This window comes from Callionymus lyra, chromosome 16, assembly GCF_982586985.1.
Source record: "Callionymus lyra chromosome 16, fCalLyr1.hap1.1, whole genome shotgun sequence".
Classification (NCBI taxonomy): domain Eukaryota; kingdom Metazoa; phylum Chordata; class Actinopteri; order Syngnathiformes; family Callionymidae; genus Callionymus; species Callionymus lyra.
In genome coordinates, this window is record NC_141833.1 from 7,935,515 (window position 1) to 7,953,768 (window position 18,254).

At 39.5% G+C, this 18,254-nt stretch overlaps 3 protein-coding genes across 8 annotated transcripts; 2 read left to right on the plus strand and 1 right to left on the minus strand.

Annotated features, from left to right (window-relative positions):
• Window positions 1-523: 523 nt before the first annotated feature.
• Window positions 524-5,104, plus strand: ipp (intracisternal A particle-promoted polypeptide). Of its 4 annotated transcripts, none has more exons than XM_087811657.1 (10): window positions 524-827; window positions 1,167-1,570; window positions 1,641-1,852; window positions 1,931-2,150; window positions 2,240-2,392; window positions 3,050-3,217; window positions 3,294-3,431; window positions 3,508-3,630; window positions 4,152-4,372; window positions 4,444-5,104. In XM_087811657.1, the coding sequence occupies exons 2-10, from the start codon at window positions 1,237-1,239 to the stop codon at window positions 4,666-4,668; spliced, it is 1,794 nt and encodes a 597-aa protein (XP_087667783.1). In that variant the 5' UTR covers window positions 524-827; window positions 1,167-1,236; the 3' UTR covers window positions 4,669-5,104. The 4 variants fall into 4 exon arrangements, with proteins under 4 accessions (XP_087667783.1, XP_087667786.1, XP_087667785.1 ...); XM_087811660.1 differs by having other exon boundaries at window positions 1,262-1,570; XM_087811659.1 differs by having other exon boundaries at window positions 524-823.
• A 56-nt stretch (window positions 5,105-5,160) lies between these two features.
• LOC148063443 (transmembrane protein 69-like) lies at window positions 5,161-9,578 on the minus strand. Of its 2 annotated transcripts, none has more exons than XM_087811684.1 (3): window positions 9,544-9,578; window positions 7,082-7,121; window positions 5,161-6,269 (listed from the first exon to the last, which is right to left on the minus strand). In XM_087811684.1, exons 2-3 carry the CDS (start codon window positions 7,112-7,114, stop codon window positions 5,565-5,567), a joined length of 738 nt encoding a protein of 245 aa, XP_087667810.1. In that variant the 5' UTR covers window positions 7,115-7,121; window positions 9,544-9,578; the 3' UTR covers window positions 5,161-5,564. The 2 variants fall into 2 exon arrangements, with proteins under 2 accessions (XP_087667810.1, XP_087667809.1); XM_087811683.1 differs by lacking the exon at window positions 9,544-9,578 and adding an exon at window positions 7,263-7,402.
• gpbp1l1 (GC-rich promoter binding protein 1-like 1) lies at window positions 7,977-17,922 on the plus strand. Of its 2 annotated transcripts, XM_087811672.1 has the most exons (12): window positions 7,977-8,042; window positions 10,423-11,538; window positions 12,148-12,262; window positions 13,617-13,746; window positions 14,154-14,482; window positions 14,605-14,680; window positions 15,066-15,262; window positions 15,338-15,481; window positions 16,071-16,232; window positions 16,315-16,439; window positions 17,117-17,219; window positions 17,304-17,922. In XM_087811672.1, exons 3-12 carry the CDS (start codon window positions 12,203-12,205, stop codon window positions 17,475-17,477), a joined length of 1,500 nt encoding a protein of 499 aa, XP_087667798.1. In that variant the 5' UTR covers window positions 7,977-8,042; window positions 10,423-11,538; window positions 12,148-12,202; the 3' UTR covers window positions 17,478-17,922. The 2 variants fall into 2 exon arrangements, with proteins under 2 accessions (XP_087667798.1, XP_087667799.1); XM_087811673.1 differs by lacking the exons at window positions 7,977-8,042; window positions 10,423-11,538 and having other exon boundaries at window positions 12,065-12,262.
• The last annotated feature ends 332 nt before the right edge of the window (window positions 17,923-18,254 follow it).

Consider the following 18,254-nt stretch of genomic DNA (forward strand, 5'->3'; position numbering starts at 1 on the left):
TGATCTTGAGATGAGCTCTAGAGGCTCAAAGACAATGTGCTACTTCTAAACATTTAGCAGTAGTGAGTTAACAGGAAGTAAGTGTTTTTTAATTGGTTAATGTTATCAATAAGTGGCTTTGATGTTGGAATTACAAACGTCTGATGAAATCATGTTATTATTAATTATTATTACCCCAGAGTAAGTCAAACGTCGACTCAAATATCAATATTTGGGTGATTTATTTAAAAATAAAAATAGATTAAAAATATAACATAATTGATATAAAAATGCCGGTAATTTCTTCTTAACTTATAAGTGAAAAAAGAGAAACCTATATATGGAAATGACAAGATGCTGTAACTTTCTTGTTGTTTTTTTTTCATGACACTTCTTTGTTACACATAACAAGTTGTTATTCAGTGAATAAAGCACACTTACATGATGATGATGATGAGCATCAAGTAAATAAAATAAGACACTTAATAAAGACTTTAAAGACAGAAGCCCTTTTCTTTCTTGATCGTAAGACGCTATAAGAGGTTCTCAACAAGCAACCATCAAGGAGTTGCTCGTCTGAGGAGTCACTGTGTGTGCAACACTGCCACCTGGCGACCATTATCGTATGTTCGCAACGTCTTTGGAGGCGCAGGAAGAAAATATAAACGCGAATAAAATTCAAACTTTACCGCTTATTCGATATATAGTGTCAGGATTCCTAAGAAACGTTTCTTTAAATTAATAAAAAAAAACAAATCGATTTTTCACGGATCGATTGGCTGCGCCTGAGCCCGGCAGACCAGAGCAGTTGAACCAGAGAGAAGGAGCCAGCTGTGTCAAACTTGTAGGTAAGTTCTGGTGGATAATACGATGATGTTATTGTTCGTTGTTTATTTATTTTATTATCTGTCCATCTCGGAATATGTAGGTTCTAACAGACGTTTATATTACGTCGAATTATTTGTTAATAATGACAGTTTGCTAGCATTTGAAGCTAGAAAGCCTGACAGGTGTGTTTTTGTTGTTTACATTTGCGAGCAGGAAAAACCCGATCATTGTAGAATAAACAGTGTTTTAATTTTTAAACCCATTTGACAGCTAGACGTGAGATCATGTCAGAGAATGCGTCGCGGTGCTTTAAAGGCATCACATAACGGTATCATCTGACCCTCTTGTGTCTTCTCAAGTTTGTTCTGCTCCAGGTAGAATATGGGTTTGTGGGAATACAGGACTCCTCTGTAAAGGTCTTCAAGAGCCATGTCTTCGACGTCTGTGGCTTCAGATTCTGGTGTTGGTGGTCCGGCTGCCATGGCAACAGAGGCATCTGAGCTGGCTCAGCTGACCTCCATGCGTTATGCAAAAATCATCCTGGACCAGATGAACAAGATGCGGCTGAGGACGGACTTCTGCGATGTGGGACTGAGGGTCGGGGATCAGGTCTTCCGGGGTCATCGGCTGGTGCTCGCTGCCAGCAGTCAATACTTTGCGTCCATGTTTTCTGGAGAGATGAAGGAGGCAGAGGCGGAGGAGGTGCAGATCATCGGAGTGGAGACGAAGATCTTCGAGACTCTGTTGGAATTCATATACACTGGTACTTATTGATCATCTCAAGCAGAATTATTGTGTTTGAATAACTGGTTTGTTGTTCATCATAAACCCAGGTCTCATCGACGTGACCGTGGAGAACGTTCAGGAGCTGATAGTGGCTGCAGACATGTTGCAGCTCAACGAGGTGGTGTCGATCTGTTGTGAGTTTCTCAAGGAAAACATGGACCCGACCAATTGTGTGGGAATCTTTCAGCTCCTCGAGCATATTGCTCGTAAGGACATATCGGAATTCACGGAAAGCTTCATTCACGTTCACATTTTAAAGGTATTTAAGATTATTTACATTATTGTTGTTTTTTTGGTACATTTCATTGTAATTGTGTGTTTCATTCTGGCCTCCAAGGTTTGCACAACCGAAGAATTCAAAACCCTCACAAAAGATCAACTAGTGAGGATCTTAAGTAGTGAAGAACTTAAGATTGAAGAAGAGTTCCAGGTTTTTATTGCAGCAATGGATTGGGTCCTTCAAGATGTGGGAATTAGAAAAAAATATGTTGTCGAAGTATTGGAGCCTATACGCTTCGCTTTGATTTCCTCAGTCAGGCTTCTGAAGTATATTGAAGGTAATGAATGGCGCCAAATGGAACTTGCATTCATGCGTTTGAAATCCTCTTTTTAACGATTTGGACTTTTCCTCCTTTTTATACTGAAGCCGTTACTGACTTAAGCCTGCGGGTGGCGCTGTTCACCCTGCTTAAAGAATACACTGAAGTCTCAAAGTCGCCCCAAAGAAAAGTGTACTACGAGGAACAACCTGTAAAGATGAGACCAAGAGATAAAGCAAGAAAATATCTCTACGCCATAGGTTTGTGTCTTTCTCTTTGTTGAAACTTTTTTTTACATGTTTAATTATTCTTTTGAATAATTGAATTGAATGATTTCTGTACTGAAAGGTTGAATTTGTTTTTATTGATTACTTTCATTTCATATTTTTTATATTAGAATTGTGTTTTGTTTTAATTACAGTATTTCATTTAAAAAAAATTAAACATCAAAATTAATTAATTTGAGTGTTTGATATCCTAATTCCAATAATTTAAACATAAAACTCCTTAAGTCAAAAGAGGACCAAGCTAATTTATCCAACTTTCAGCAGATCATGCATCACAAAGTATTCGATATTGGTGATACTGTTATACCGGCATTTCTATATTGAATTAAAAATATATTGTTGGGGGGAATTTATTTTGGAATTATTGGAATAAGAATATCAAACTTTATGTGTAAAAAAACAACAACAATAACAATTAATTTTAAAATATTTCAAATTTGTATTTAATTATTAAAAAAGAAAATCTACCTTCAAATATAGAAATGATTCAATTTAATAATAAAAAATAGTTAAATAATTCAATGCTTAAAAATAACAAAGACATTGGACTTTAAATTCAATATTCTAATGTCACTGATATACTTGCATATCAGAATTAAAAGATACCACTCAGATTTCTTTTTGTTGCAGGGGGGTACACCAGGTTACAAGGTGGCCGCTGGACTGACAATTGGACGCTGAGCTGTGTGGAACGCTACGACACTTTTAATCAATACTGGACCACTGTGTCATCACTACATAAGGCACGCGATGGGTTTGGAGTGGCCGTACTGGAAGGGATGATCTATGTAGTTGGAGGTTAGCTGGATCTAATTGTGTATTTGTATGTTAACGCACACTTTAATCCTGAATTGAAACCTCTTTTTCTGTGCAGGTGAGAAGGATTCGATGATTTTGTGTTGCTCGGAGAAATATGACCCAGTGACCAAGCAGTGGACTGAGGGGCCATCATTAAATCTCCCACGCTGTGGATTAGGAGTCTGTGCCTGCCATGGAATTTTGTACGCACTAGGTAAGAGAAAATATCGTCTATGCTTGGCTGGAAATTTACTTAAATGCCATAATGTTATATATTTAAAATGTTGCAGGGGGTTCGATTGGATCACAGATCTCAAAGACGATGGAGTTTTACGATCCAGAAACGACCAGCTGGGTGATGTGCGGCAACATGTTGATTCCCCGGATTTACTTCGGCTGCTGCCAGCTGAACGGTATTACTTGAACAGCCTATGTACAAAAAACTCCTAACACATAACCGGCTGAGATGAGTGGTGATGTGTATTTTAAGAATCTGAAGATGGTATAACAATGAAACAATATTGTCGATTACTTGACTCTGGTGTTGCAGTATTTACAGGCCACATGACTTTCTACAAATTCGAAAACTGCTTTCATTTAATTTGAACCCAAAATATGTCCAAACATCAGCTTTAAACTCGACTGTATCATGAGTCGACTGTATCCTCTCGTCCTCAGTCATAGCCAGGATCTTGCGCAATTTCATTGTTCCTTTTAGCTACAGAGGACGTAATTATTGCTGCTAAATTGATATATACATTTTTGTTTTCATATCGATACATGGCTGTTGAACAACAATACAGTATTGTGAAAAAAAACATCATATTGAAGCGTATCTATATTTTCTAGATGACAGTATATCCATAAAACAATACATTTTTAAGATGCATGTAAAACTGTGAATTAGTATGACACCTGCTTCTGTTCACTCTAGGGCGCATTTACGTTATTGGAGGCATCGACGAAGAAGGTTCGGAGCTGGGCTCAGCAGAGGTCTACGATCCGATCTCTCGACGATGGACTCTGTTGCCCGACATGTCAATATGTCGGGCTTACGTGGGCGTGGCCTGTCTACATAACTGCATCTATGCAGTGGGCGGCTGGAATGAAACCTTTGGCGCCATGGCCTCAGTGGAGAAGTACTGTCCAGAGCAGGTGATTTGTTTTTTAAAAACACTGTTTAAAAATAGAATGAAACTCAACTCAGTTGTTTTGGTCTTTCCCAGGAGAAGTGGGTTGAAGTTGCCTCCATGTCGACGGGACGAGGTGGAGTTTCTGTGTCCGCCGTCAATGGCCAGCTCTACGCTGTAGGAGGAAGGGTGACCCCAAGACAGTTCGCAGCTCCTGCCACTCTGGACTCTGTGGAGATCTATGACCCTCATCTTGACACCTGGAGTGAAGTTGGCAACATGATCACCAGCCGCTGTGACGGAGGCCTCGCCACGTTCTGAGGCACTTGGCAATATCCAACATGTTTTTCTTTACTCTGTGACCTTTATTTTATTCTGTGGCAGCATACTTTTAAAACGTCAAATTAAGCACTTTTTCGCACATTTTTTTTGGAGGGGATTGTTTTTCATGTGTGAAATCGCAGCACTTTGCCGTATCTCTTTTTCACTTTCCTCAAAAAACATGCGTCTGTTTTGGGTTTTTTTTTTCATCACACCACTTGAACCAGCTGGACTTTAGAACAGAGAGATTTTCAGGTTAATTTAAAAAGTCATGGTACGCGAGACTGTAGCCATCACTGTAAAATAAAAGCTCAGACATTCTTAACATTTCATTTTGTTTGTTTACATTATTATTTTTTTGCTAATAAGAAACTGAAGAGGTGTTTTGTAACAGCTTAACCAACAATGTTCTGTCAAATAAAAACAATTCTGAAGAGCTGTTTTGCATTTTGGACTTTGCATTTTCTTTTAAATAAAACATTATTGTGTATTTGAAGCAGAGAAACACAAGTATTTATTGTAGAGCATTTAATGTACATGGCTGTCTATAAGGGTAACAGTAATGTGAAACACAGACACACAATTTGATCCATCCAAGTCTCAAGATATATTAACCAGAAAGAAAATTGAGTTTTAGAAAAAAAAAATCGAATGAGTTTTGGCAGATAAGAAGATCGTACATGATTGTTTTCTTTAGGCTTGTGTGTTATTAGGGTGTCTCACTTCTGCTCTACATCAGTAAATCTTGCTTCCCCTTTCAACAGATGGCTATTGTTTATTCCTGTACAGCCTGAATTATATAAAAAAAACTCAGATGTATTTGTATGTTCAATTCTGACTTTAAATGAATTTCTTGGATTCATTTCTTACTGGAGATCTTAATACACGCGACAGCATCACTTCTGAAGCTCCTTGATCTTCCTCTCAGTGCAGAAGTTCTTCAGTACCAGAGTAGCCACCAGAGAGAAAGTCGCCACCAGAGTAAGGACAGTCCTCATGGCCTTGAACCAGGCCGGGTAGCCAGGCAGGAGTGTCAGGTCATAATGCAGCGAGAGACCTAATCCCATGAGCACCACCAAGGTTCCCTCCGAAATGTTCTCCCTGCACATTATCGCGAGCCAGGCCAGGAGCGACGGCACCACACTGTAGCCTATGTTCTTCCAGTCGGGCTGCGCAGGACTTCCCACGGGGATAGCAAACCCCCAACGGGCTCCCCCAAGGAAGGAAACTATGCAGGCTCCATAAACCATTTGCGCAAAGGCCACTTCTGGGAAGTAGGACTGAGTGTAAGCCATAAGCAACGGGGCAGAGACAAATGGTATGAGACCAGAGAAACCAAGATAGAGGGCTGGCTTGGGGGCGACGGAGAGGGCCTTCATGCTGAACCCCCTTTTCTCTTCGTCTGAGCCAGCAGTTGAATCACTGTGGGAGGGACGTTGGCTACACCAGGTTATGGTCCTGCTGCTCAACAACAGCTTGTTGGTGGCGTCGATCGGTCTCGATGGATTCAAGTGTGTGTTTGGTCGACAATGAAAGTAACGCTGAACTTTTAAGAGATTTGGTGGTTTGGTTATCTGTTGTTGAATTCTCCAAAGAGGGAGCTGGACAAAAAAAAATGAAAAAAAATGATTGCACTGTAAAAGCATTATGACTCAATTCCATACAGTAAAAATACAGTTTATCGTGACGTAAAAAAAATTTCAACAAAAAGGTTGTAAAAAAAGATGTATCCACCTTTTCAACAAGCTTAATATAAAAATAAAAAAACATCTACATTTTGCATTCTAAGTGTGTTATGGATTCATTGGAAAAGGAATATATATCAGAATTTCTCTATTTTTTAAGTTCAATAATGCTTTTCCATTTCCATTTAGAGATCTTCACCACTGGCAGCACAGTACAGCATAAGAAATGTACAAATTGAAAAAAATTAAATGATACAATAAGATAAAATGAAAAAATATATATTAAAGAAAAAATAAATATAGAATAGGGATTTAATAAGACAATAGAATGAAATTATTTTGTAGTGTTTCAATGATAACATTTTATTATAGTTTAATTGTATTATAATTGTTACCCATTTTTATGTTTGGGAAAGAGCGAACTTTGCAAATCACACAAAAACATTTTCAAACAGAAAATTAAGCCTCAATGATGGCGTATGGCAGATAATCAGAAGTAAGACAAATTGTTTTATTTTGATTTATTGGGAAATATACATATATAAAAATCAAGTGTCCAAGTGTGCCAATTGGTGAACTTCTTTAACATACTGTATATAATGTTATATACATTTGTTATTCTTCTATACAATGTTTTCAACCATTAACCAATTATTGTTTTCTGTTTGTGTTCTACTAAATCAAGTAAATACCTTTCTGTGTGCATCCATACACAGCTACACACTTACCCCAGTTAGCATCCGACCTCCAAAGCCCATCATTTTTAGCCTGGAAAATAAATTAAAAAGTCTTGTTAAAGGAGTCGATAACAATTTGACAAACCAAAACACAACATTAGCCTCACAAGCTAACAACAAACGTCCACAATCTCTAAATGTAAAGGAATGTGCATATTATAAATACAATTACCTTTTTACTGACGATCGGTAGATTTAAAAAGGTGTTAATGTATTTTCTGTTATGTTTAATGCTGTTCTGTTCAAGCTGAAGGTCGCATGTTGTCAGTCAGCTTTTATCGGTGCTCGTTTAAACGACTGTCCAGACAGAACGAGACGTTTTCTGGGATCGATTAGCTGCCCTGTCATGGCGGGGGAGGTATTAGACGCATTGGATGTGTTCAAGAACACAACTAAATAATAGGATGGATACCTACAACTGTTAGATTACATCTAAAACCCACATATAAAATTAAAAATGTCGGTCTATTGCTGTGAGAGATAAGTGTTTATAATAGTTTAGTTGGATATAAACAAATAAATAAATCTTGAATTTTATTCTAATATGAATAGAGAATTAGCATGAACAAATAAAGTTTTGGGAAATTTGTTTTACTTTAAATATATTTAATATCAGACGTTTAAAGTAAATTAAATTAACAAGTGCTTTTTAGAGCGGTCGATTTGTTCACATTATATTTGTTTTATTTGCTGCGTGCATGGCTTATTTATAACAGAAAGTGGTTGTTTAAAAAAAAAGAAGGTGTCATCTCTGTTAATATCTCTAACAAGCATGTTTTATTTTTAAGTGATTTAACAGCATCTTGGAATAATTAAAATCCAGTAAAACCGTCTATAAGTTGCATAATCACGCAAACTCTTGAACGCATCAGTAGAGTCTTTTCGAACAGCTCGGTGCCAGCGCCAGTGGTAAGCGCGTTGAAAACACAAACAAACATCTGTTGTAACAAAAGTAAGATCTCGTTTGTCTTTGCAAGCTTTACGCGAGTTCACTTGCATCAAATCTTCTCTATTCTTCGCGGCGGTTCGCCCTGAGATCAAAGTAGCTGCTACCACTTAGCAGGATGATGAACGCTGCTAAGGTAGCCATTTTGAAAGTGTGTTGTTCCAACGACACCAGGTCTGTTTACCTCTATTGTTATTCTATTTTCATGGCTTTTTCGGCCACACACGTGTTTTGTACTTGGTCGTGTTGTTAACGCGTGGTGACACCTCCACCTAACGCACTCTTCTAGTGCAGTTGGTCGTTTCTCTATGCCTCATTGGTTTCTGTTATCAGGCTCGGTGGCGCTAGCTTGAGGCTAACACTTGCTAAAGCTAGCACCAGGTTGGAAAGTAAAGTTAACTACCAGCTAAGTTTAGGGGAATGTTACTGGCGCTTTAATGGCCACGCTAATAGTCTTAATAACCCAAAAACACTTGGATTCGTGGAGTATTTCGAGTTATTGGTGGGGTTGGCGAAACGTGTGTATCTCTGCTATCGATTGAATGGTCCAGAGTTTGTATTCACATGGTGATTTTAACTTAGTGCAGTGATGGAATTGAACGACTGGATCTATGAAGAAGAAGAAAGTGTTTGGAATTGCAATGTTATCTGGCGGCTTGTTATTGCGGTGTGTTCCTGTTGATCTGTTACGTAAAAGTTGAAAGGAGACTCGGAAAAGGGGCTTATTCTGACTTTCATGTCTCTTCGTCATAAACTGTACCTTTGTGAATAGTTACACTAAACAAAAGCAATGATCAAAAGAGATATATCCTTATTTGGTGGCATAGAACCAATAAAGAAACATGGGATTATGATTTACTTAATAGATGATCTTTTAAAATGAACCCTTTTGACCTTGTATATAATCAAGGATTTAAATATGAAGTCAAAAGTTTGAGAAATTGGGGCTTTTTAAGTTTTAGTCATCATATAGTGAACTTCTACATGAAGTTACAGTATTTTATTCATCTTCCTCCTTGTTGATGTTGATGTTCACAAATCTGATGCGTGTGTGTTTATGTACCAGATTTTATTCAAGTTCAAGTTCTTTTATTGACATATATACATGTATGCAAGACATGCAGCATAAATGAAATGGTAGTCCCCTCAGTCCCACAATGCATAACGTGAAGTAGACAGTTAAAAGAACATTTAAAAAATAACAATTAAAAAAAAATATATATATATATATATTTGAGCGCTTATATCCTTTTTTGTATACCCTTTCCAGGCTGTTGCTCCTAAGCTTTGGAACGATCTTCCTCTCGCTTTGCGCTTGATGGATCTACTGACTCCTTCAAGAAACATTTTTATTTGTGCAGGCTTTTACTTGAGTTTCTTGATCTCCAGTGTTATCTAGATCTTATTGATACTTGGTATATATTTTATTGAGTACTGTTTTGATTGTTGAAGCGCTTTGTGACCCTGGTCTGGAAAAGCACTTTATAAATATAAATTACTTACTTACTTTGTTGCTTAAGTCTGTTTTTTGTTTTTCCCCTTCAACGAGAGCTTTAACGCATGTGTTGACATAGAGTTTTTGAATCGCATAAAAGATATTACTAGAATTCCTCAGACAATAACATCTTTGCATCAAAAGGCTATTGTATGACTCAGTCAGAAGAGAAGAGGCTTAGAAGACTATGATTACAGGACAGTGTCAGGAAGCCTGAAATTCTAGAACGTGTGAAACGGGCTGATCGGTAGTTTTGCATCGTATTGATGGATGTCACGAAACCAAATAGTCCTCAATAGTTAGTAGTTTCATAAAATAACTTATTTTGACTTTAGTTTCAAAGGTGTGGCAAAAATGTTCCTCAGGTCCCACACAATTCATGAAGTATCATATAAATTCTGCCAGTTCCTGTCATAGTACTCAAACAAGTTTGTTTAGTCATTGTGTGGAATCATTGAAAGATGATACTTTTTGATCTGATTTTCCATTCCAACCCAGTGTGCGTACCTCAGTAGGAATTTAGTTCTAATTGCTTATTTTTTGCATATAAAGAGCCAAAATGTTCTAATGTAACACATTTTTAAAAAGTGATCTCAGCCTCTTATGTGTGGAAACTATTTAAGTTTTACAATGATTTGCATGAGGTCTTGAATGCTGCGTGATGCCATATAATCCCAGCCAGTGGTTGTATATTTTAATTCCAAACTTGGAGAAGTCGTTCAAAACTGAGTAAAACCACAACAGCAAGTAACTCACATTTTAGCCGTGTTGATTGTGTAAAAGTTGGAATACAAAGAAATCGAAAACAGTGTGTTAATAATGCAAGTAATGATTGCTTCTGTTTTCATTGTCCTTGCTGAATCTAAATGTTTTTATGTTTTCTTTTTACAGGTCCTTTCAGTTCCCCTGTAAATGTTTATGACACGGAGGCAAGATAATTGAAAATTGCCTGGAAGATTGCTCAAAAGGAAATACCTACTCAACATATTTTGACCTTGTGCATTTAAGGATTTTTTTTTTTATTAACGCCAGACTTTTTCTGGAGTGGATTAAGACTGTTCTAACAATCGACAGAACCCCAGTTATTGTTTCTGTATATCGATGAACACTGAGTTTTTCCCCTTTTCTTTTCCGGCAGATAAACCCCAAATTATTAAATGGGCATTGTACCGATGTGATCTTAAAGCAGTTGAAGATAGAGCAGAAACTATAATGCTACTTCTACACGCGTCTATATTTCAACTGCTATAATCATACATGATGGGAATGTAACATTGACTATCTCCGCATTCATTGTCATGTGACTTTGAATCTCCAAGCATTATTTTTTCTATAGCTGACAGTCTTTCACCATTTTGATGAGGTGAGCAGTGGTTTCAGTTTCCCCCCATTGCCAACAAAGGACTGTCGCAACTATATATTTTTTTCAACCTGCAGTTTATTCAACCTTAAAATGATCCGATAATAGTCAGGACGCCAACTCATACTGGCACACAGTGTGGCTGGACAATTCATGTTTCTTACCCTTCCAACCGGTGTCGCTTTGTTACTATAGAACAAGTCGTTGAGGATTTGGCTACTTTCATTTTTACTTGCACAAATAGCAGCTTCCAAAAATATTTTTGTTTTCGTATTCTCTCCTCAGAACAGCAAATGTGGAGTTAAAACCTGAAGCTGTACTATAAAAAAGTAGCACTTGTCATGACCCAGTAGCCCCGGCTGTTGCCCAAAAAGAAGACTATCCCGCATCCAACCTCGGTTTCTTCATCCCTATTGGCCAGTTTTCTGGATAGTACTTCCAGATCATTCCTAAAAAGCCTTCACCTATCTCACCCTGGACGAAGGGATCTGCCTCTGGGATAAGGGGCACTTTTGTCCTGTACTCGGAAGAGAGGTGTCCATCAGTGTGCACCTACCTACTCGCCCATCAGTGCCAACAGGCCTGGGGAATTGAGCGCATCCAGAAAGAGAGAGGAGGCAGAGGACTTCAGAGCCACAAACTCTGGGGTAGGTACCAAACTGGAATACTGAATATATTTGAATTATTGCCCTTTTATTAGATGCTGACATTATTAGTTGTGGTCATCTTTACAAGTTATGTTTGGGGCGATGCTTGTGGAAGATGTTGTCTGGACAGTAGCATACAAGCGGATATGTACATTAGATAGATGGATAAATACTTTTATTAACCCCGTAGAGAAATTCACAATTGGCAGCACCGGTTACAGATAAACGCGTTTTTCTGTTCTTTTATCTAGTTACGTTCAGTGACACAAATCTAACCAACCAAAGGGACATATGCCTACTGGAGAAAAATATGCAGAAATCAAAGAGATATGTTTTGAATTAATGTGACTTTATTGATTCCCTTTAATTCTAGATTAAAGACAATGTGGGTGTTTACCAACCACCTTTAAAACAAAGGCTTTGAACCTGTGCATCATTAATTATGTGAGCTAGAAGCTTTATTGTTTTTAGAAGCTTTAATGTTTTTTGCTATGAATAGACCCGCGTGTTCTGTGGGTGATCTTCTTTGCCAGGCATTTCTAAATAACTGCTGACATCCCGCAATTAAATTGCATATTGTTTGGTTTATTTATTTTGTATTTTTATTAGATCCTGGCCATGAGGTTTGATGCCTCGATCCACTGACCGGAAACACTGGACCTAAATGGCGCAGCATGACTTTGTCCCTGCCTGGCTTAACTTCTCCACACCCCAGCCGGCCAAGGTGCGTGAATACATGTCTCTTTATTGTAATGTTGTCTAAGGTTTGATCCACCGACGTAATCGTAATGGGAAACAAATCTTTATTCTAGGCTCCAGATCACCCAAGAGGTTTGACAGAGCAGTTGGTACAAGTCCTAGCAGACAGCAGCATATATTAAGAGAGAGGAAAACATTCTTATATTTCCAAATACTACATTTATTCTTGACAATTACAAGATGGTTTAGGTTTTCAATATCGGATGGTCATGTTGGAACAAGATTTTCTCCTCCAATGCGCTGTAAACTTCTTGCTTGTGAAACTTAAGTAACCTTGAAATCCCATGAATGTAAAAATGACTGAATCCAAACACTATAGACAGCATCTATGGGGTAGAAGATTGTACAGTTTATGCGTTTTGTAAGGCTTTATACTTGATAATGAAACTCAAGTTGCTATTCCCCGGAGGGTCCATTTTAGCATCTTGTTTTTTACTCTATCAAAGTCAGAGATACTGTTGCTTTAAGAGCCTTTGAAAAACATTTTACTTTTCATATCTTGGAATGGCTTTATACATTTTAGCTAGTTTTCCTTGTCATAAATCTTTGTGATGTAGAACTGTTGGCCTTTGAGTACTCGAATTTCAATCCTCTTTGTTACAATTGTAACAACAACGTCATGTTTATCGTCAGTCCTCTTTGTTACAATTGCAATAAAGAGGACTGACGATAAACATGAAGTTGATCACATTTCAAAGAAATACTGAAGAACGATATGTACTTTTTGGTTGTTGTTAATTTAAAGGATAAAGGTTTAAACTTTTTAGTAACTGCTGTTGGTGAATTTATATATATTACTCACTCTAGAGCACAGGTGTCAAACTGGTCCAGAAAAGGGCAGAGTTGGTGCAGGTTTTGGATCCAACCAGTCATATAGTTGAACTAATCGGGTGTCAAGTTAGTCAGGTGATGCTTACTTAAGAAGACACCCGTTTGGTTCAATTTAACCATCTCTGGACCAGTTTGACACCCCTGCTCTACAGGGAATGCTGTTGAATTGGTATGATTTTTTTTTTTTTGGTAAAACATTGATGAGTCTCTTCCTCCACCAGCATTTGCTGTTGAGGGTTGCCCCAAAGTCAGCCACCATCACCTTAGTCCATTTTGTCACGTTACGTTGAGGATGGTGCTCAGGTTTGAGCCAGTTCAACACCCCAAATTTTTCAATCGTGCCTATGAATACATGCTTGTTTGTTGCCCACTAGTTAAGCTTGTATTTAGTTACAATGATTCATCTGAATATCAATTTCTGGGGCCATTACCAATGTTATGCATCCAGTGTCGTCATTCAACCCTCTCTGTCCTCTTGTCTTTTTCAGTCCCCTGCTGCCAACCTTGAGAAACAAGGTGATCCCCTCCACCACAGAGAGGGCCGAAACGCTGTGAGTCGCCGACGCCACAACTCATCTGATGGCTTCTTCAACAACGGCTCCCTCCGGGCCCCGACAGGTTAGCTTGAGTTTTAATTGGTAAATGTTTGGTTATTCCTGGTTAATCAGAGTTTCGCATCAACAAGAGCATTCATCCGTTTCAGTAACTATTGCAAGATTAATTGGCTTTGTTGTCTAAAGGTTATTTTTAAGATTTATAGGAATGGATAAAACAGGCCGAACATTATTCAGGAAAACATCGGACACTTTGCTTATGTGACTTTGACTTGCGGATCCATTGCTCGTTAAACCCAAATGCTAGTTTACTACTCTTGCTATATAGTCCAACAGCTAAATATTTTGAATAAGTTTGTCTCTATTGAAACTCGAGATCCATTATTTGATCCATTATCCATTGACGAGACCTCAGAACACTTTTATTCCCAGTTGAGTTGCATTAGACTGATGTGATTCTTCTGGCCCCAGGTGACGGATGGCAGCAGCCGTCTCTGCTTCTGAGACATGACTCGGTGGACTCGGGGGTGGCCAAAGGAGGGAGCGGTGGGCTGGCAGGGGGGTCCTGTTGGAAGGAAACACCAAATTGGCACGGGGGACTACGGGGCATCCCAGATGGCCACCATCACCAGGGTCGCCACCCTAAACGGGGAGGGGGAGACCGAGACAGGCAGGGGGGACACCGGCAGCGCAATGGTAACTTCCATAACCGCAAGGGCACCTCGTACCAGGACAAATTCCCCAACGAGGAACGCAAAGATGTCAAGGAAGACAAGCTGAAGTTTGTGGAAGAAGACTTTGTGAGTAGCTTTTGTTCACAGTGAGACGTGGTTTTACAAATTAATTAAGATTGAGCTGATTTGGATCATCTTCCTGCTTAAGTAAGTAAATTAAGTAACAAACGCCTTTTCTTTTTCTTCAGCCCTCCCTCAACCCTGAACCGACTGGAAAACCTGGGCTTCAAATGAGAACAGTGGCTCCCCATGCTGGAGTTTGGGGTGAGAACTGAATTTATGTTTATAGTTTGGTTGCAAAGATGTAATTTGTCAGTTTTGATGCATAGAATGTTCTGTATACGTAAAGTCTGCACATGAAATTGTGATTGCTGGTGGAATAAGATAAAATCAATATAATCCGAATGCAATTTCTTTTCTTTTTTGTGTGATATGCTATGCTCCCCAAAAAACTTCTAAACATGTCTTGACAAATAACATATTTAGCTTAGCGCTACCTCCCGTCTTTGCAACATCAGTTAGAAAGTGTGTCATCCCGACAGAATGAGGGAGAGCTTGACTGCGAGTGCTCAAAGTTGTTCTTCACCTCTATTACAATCATCCTAATACGGTCTTTGTGGTTAATCTTGGCTTGACTGTGACTCCCCAGAAAACCCTCCCAATGGTAAACAAATGGTGTCCAAGATGCTGGTCATAAAGAAAGTTTCCAAGGAGGACCCCAGCACAGCCTTCTCTGCAGGGTTTGCCAGTGCTGGTGCCTTGCCCACCAATGGCAACAAAGCCCCCATCCCAGGCTCCAGTGTGTACAAGAACCTGGTCCCAAAGCCCGCCGTGACCCCTTCCAAAGTAGGTCCAGCTCTGGTTCAAGTGATTTGCCGTAACCGTTGTCAGACTCTCACGTGTTTTGTTTGTTTGCTCAAGAGCACCCAGTGGAAATCTGGCGGTAGAGAGATTAGCAAGCCTGGACTCCACATGCCAGGTCGAGATTCAGTCTTCACTAGCCCCGTCTCTGCAGCCAAGCCCAGCACCCCAGTCAGTGCACCCCAGCACAACATCTCAAGAGAGGCAAGTATATCCTTCTTAACAACTCCATTGAGAGAGTCGACTCCATTTTCTTTAGTCCTCATCCTTGTGTACCTGCTTAAGCAAAGGTGTCAAACTCAATCCCAAAATATTAACCACAGCTATTGTAAGTGAAAAGAATGTATATATTATTCTTTATGTACTAAACTGTCTGTAACAGGAAGTATGATTGATTTCAATATTTCCAATCACATAGGCTCCATTTATCAGTCATCATGTTATATTAACTCCAGTTTTACTCTTATTAGAATTCTCTGTTGACCTTGATAATCCCTGTTCCTTGTCTTATCTAAATGACATTATCTTCAAAATATCGACCCACTTATATATTCCTTTTTTTTTATTTTCAAGCTACATTATAATCAGTCTTTTATAGAAACATAAACCATAAAATAACCTTGTTGAAAATAAAGTTTAGCAGCTTTTAAATCTTTTCACAAATACGACTTTGTCAACAGTCCAGCTGGCTACATGAATTGACTTGGCTGGACAGAGTGTGAATCATAAAATTAGCTGTTTAATTCAATATTTTATGGGGTTTGACGTCGTTCTTCCCTCCTCGTCGTCTCAGCAGTCGCACCCTTCCAGCACAACCCCTCCCATAGACATCGCCCCGTCCCGGCTGAAGCTGATGCGTCGCGGTCCGGACCGCAAGAGCGAGTTCCTAAGAGCACTGAAAGACGAGGGCACCGGTGAGCTGGTGACGAGCAGCAGCCCGGGGACATCTGGAGAGGTAGATGATGGGGGGATAAGAAACCCTTGAATTTGATACACTTAAAAGTTTTATGAAATTAATTTTCTGTCACACTCTTCAGGGAGAAAGCAGCACGCCGGAGCCCAAAGCCTACAGCGAGGATGTGCATCACGAGAATGGCCTGTCCCACTCCTTCAGCGACTCGGATACTGAGCATCTGTCCAGCTCTCTGGAGGCTGAGCACAGGTAGAAGAAGCTGCTTTAGTTGACAAATTCAACCTCAAGCTCGGCCATGTTATCTTTTATAGAATCCTCTTAAATGAACCATGAATTATCAGGATTGTTAATTAAGTAAGTAATATTTATTTATATAGCGCTTTTCGAGACCAGGGTCACAAAGTGCTTAAACAATCAAAACAATACTCAAAAAAGTACATACTTTAAAGATCAAGATAATACTCAGAACAACACAGGAGTTCCAGAAATTCAAGGAAAAGCCTGAACAGATAGAAACGTCTTAAGATGTTTCTTAAAGGAGTCAGTAGATCCATCAAGCGCAAAGAGAGAGGAAGATCGTTCCAAAGCTTAGGAGCAACAGTCTGAAAAGATTTCTCTCCTCTGGTCCTGAACCGTGTGCGTGGAACCATCAGTAGATTCTGATCCACAGACCTCAGAGCCCGAGCTGGGGTGTAAGGCTGGATCAGATCAGTGATGTAAGGAGGAGCCTGACCATGAATAGATCTGAAAGTAAGAACCAGAATTTTAAAGTTGATCTTAAAGTTGATCCTGAAAGAAACTGGAAGCCAGTGAAGAGTTTTAAGGACCGGAGAGATGTGAGATCTTCTACTAGAGCGGGTCAGAATTGTAGTAAGAGTTAGAGATCTGTGCGTGTTCTTAATATGTTTGTTTGTGTTGTGGACCAGGTTGCTAAAGGCCATGGGCTGGCAGGAGTACCCGGAGAACGACGACAACTTCCTGCCTCTGACGGAGGACGAGCTGAGAGAGTTCCAGACGAAAACTGAGCAGGTGAGCACGGACGAACGTCATCCCCGGAGCTCAGCTTCGTCACTAAATGAATGCATCCTTTTGTTTTTATTTTCCGCGGCGCAGCTCAAGAAGAACGGCATTCAGCGAAACGGGATTCTTCCAAGGACCCGGGGCGTCACCCTCCACTTCACCCCCTGGAGGAGCTTGGCGGAGGCGCACGTGGAGGAAGTGTCAGAGTCTGAAACCAGTAGCAGTAGCCAGACCTCTGACGACGACGACGACTGCATCAAATCATAACGTGGCTTTACGGAACAAAACAAAAAAAAAAACGAAACACGGTCAATACCACATCCCAGCGAAGCAATCCCACTCTTCCTCAGTCATCTTTGTTTTTAGAGCACCATTTTGAATCTCTTTTGTTTTGATTTTTTTGATGTTGTTCTTGCACAAGGGAAAAACCAATCATATCCCAGTGAAGGGGGAGATTCCTGCTCCGCCAGACGTTGTTTCCCTGCGTTTCCTCCTTCACTGAAGTCCTTAAAAAAAACCCGACTCCCCCTCTACCTTTTTCTTCCTCGCTTTGTGGAACTGAAGTGTTCGTCAAGAAAAGAAGGGCAATGAATGCACACTTGATTCTGCTTTAAACAGACTAACTCATTTCATCAAAGATGCTGATGACACAACACATTATTAATGATATTAATAAAGTTGGTTCCTGAAAGCTGATGTGTTTCAATATGAATCTGACTCCTGTGGTGCTTCAACTCTGTAAAGTCACGCGTTGTTTGTACTAATGATGTTGCCTGTCCCAGCTACACGGGGTGAGACTAACCCTTGCATGTAGAGCTTAACCCTCAAAAGGTTGTTATAGCCCTTTGTACGTAACCGAGGTTAACGAGTTGGGGTTTTTTGTCTCTTGAAGTACACATGTTGTCCACCCACCTGTCGCGGATATGATTGTGGAAGTGAAACGCACATGATTCAAGCTAATGGTTATAAACCAATGATCTCGCCGCAGCTCTGCTCACATTCAAATTGCAAGAAATGAGATCAGACATCTGGTTGCAGACTTGG

What these genes read in the sequence shown, in the direction of transcription:
- gpbp1l1 (XM_087811672.1), top strand. Translation starts at nt 12,203, where the DNA reads ATGGCGCAGCATGACTTTGTCCCTGCCTGGCTTAACTTCTCCACACCC. An exon ending in CTCCCTCCGGGCCCCGACAG is followed by an intron (nt 13,747 to 14,153) that starts GTTAGCTTGAGT and finishes TTCTGGCCCCAG; the next exon opens with GTGACGGATGGCAGCAGCCG. An exon ending in CCGCCGTGACCCCTTCCAAA is followed by an intron (nt 15,263 to 15,337) that starts GTAGGTCCAGCT and finishes TGTTTGCTCAAG; the next exon opens with AGCACCCAGTGGAAATCTGG.
- ipp (XM_087811657.1), top strand. Translation starts at nt 1,237, where the DNA reads ATGTCTTCGACGTCTGTGGCTTCAGATTCTGGTGTTGGTGGTCCGGCT. An exon ending in TTCACGTTCACATTTTAAAG is followed by an intron (nt 1,853 to 1,930) that starts GTATTTAAGATT and finishes CTGGCCTCCAAG; the next exon opens with GTTTGCACAACCGAAGAATT. An exon ending in GATGATCTATGTAGTTGGAG is followed by an intron (nt 3,218 to 3,293) that starts GTTAGCTGGATC and finishes TTTTCTGTGCAG; the next exon opens with GTGAGAAGGATTCGATGATT.
- LOC148063443 (XM_087811684.1), bottom strand. Translation starts at nt 7,114, where the DNA reads ATGATGGGCTTTGGAGGTCGGATGCTAACTGGG. An exon ending in GAGGTCGGATGCTAACTGGG is followed by an intron (nt 6,270 to 7,081) that starts GTAAGTGTGTAG and finishes TTTTTTGTCCAG; the next exon opens with CTCCCTCTTTGGAGAATTCA.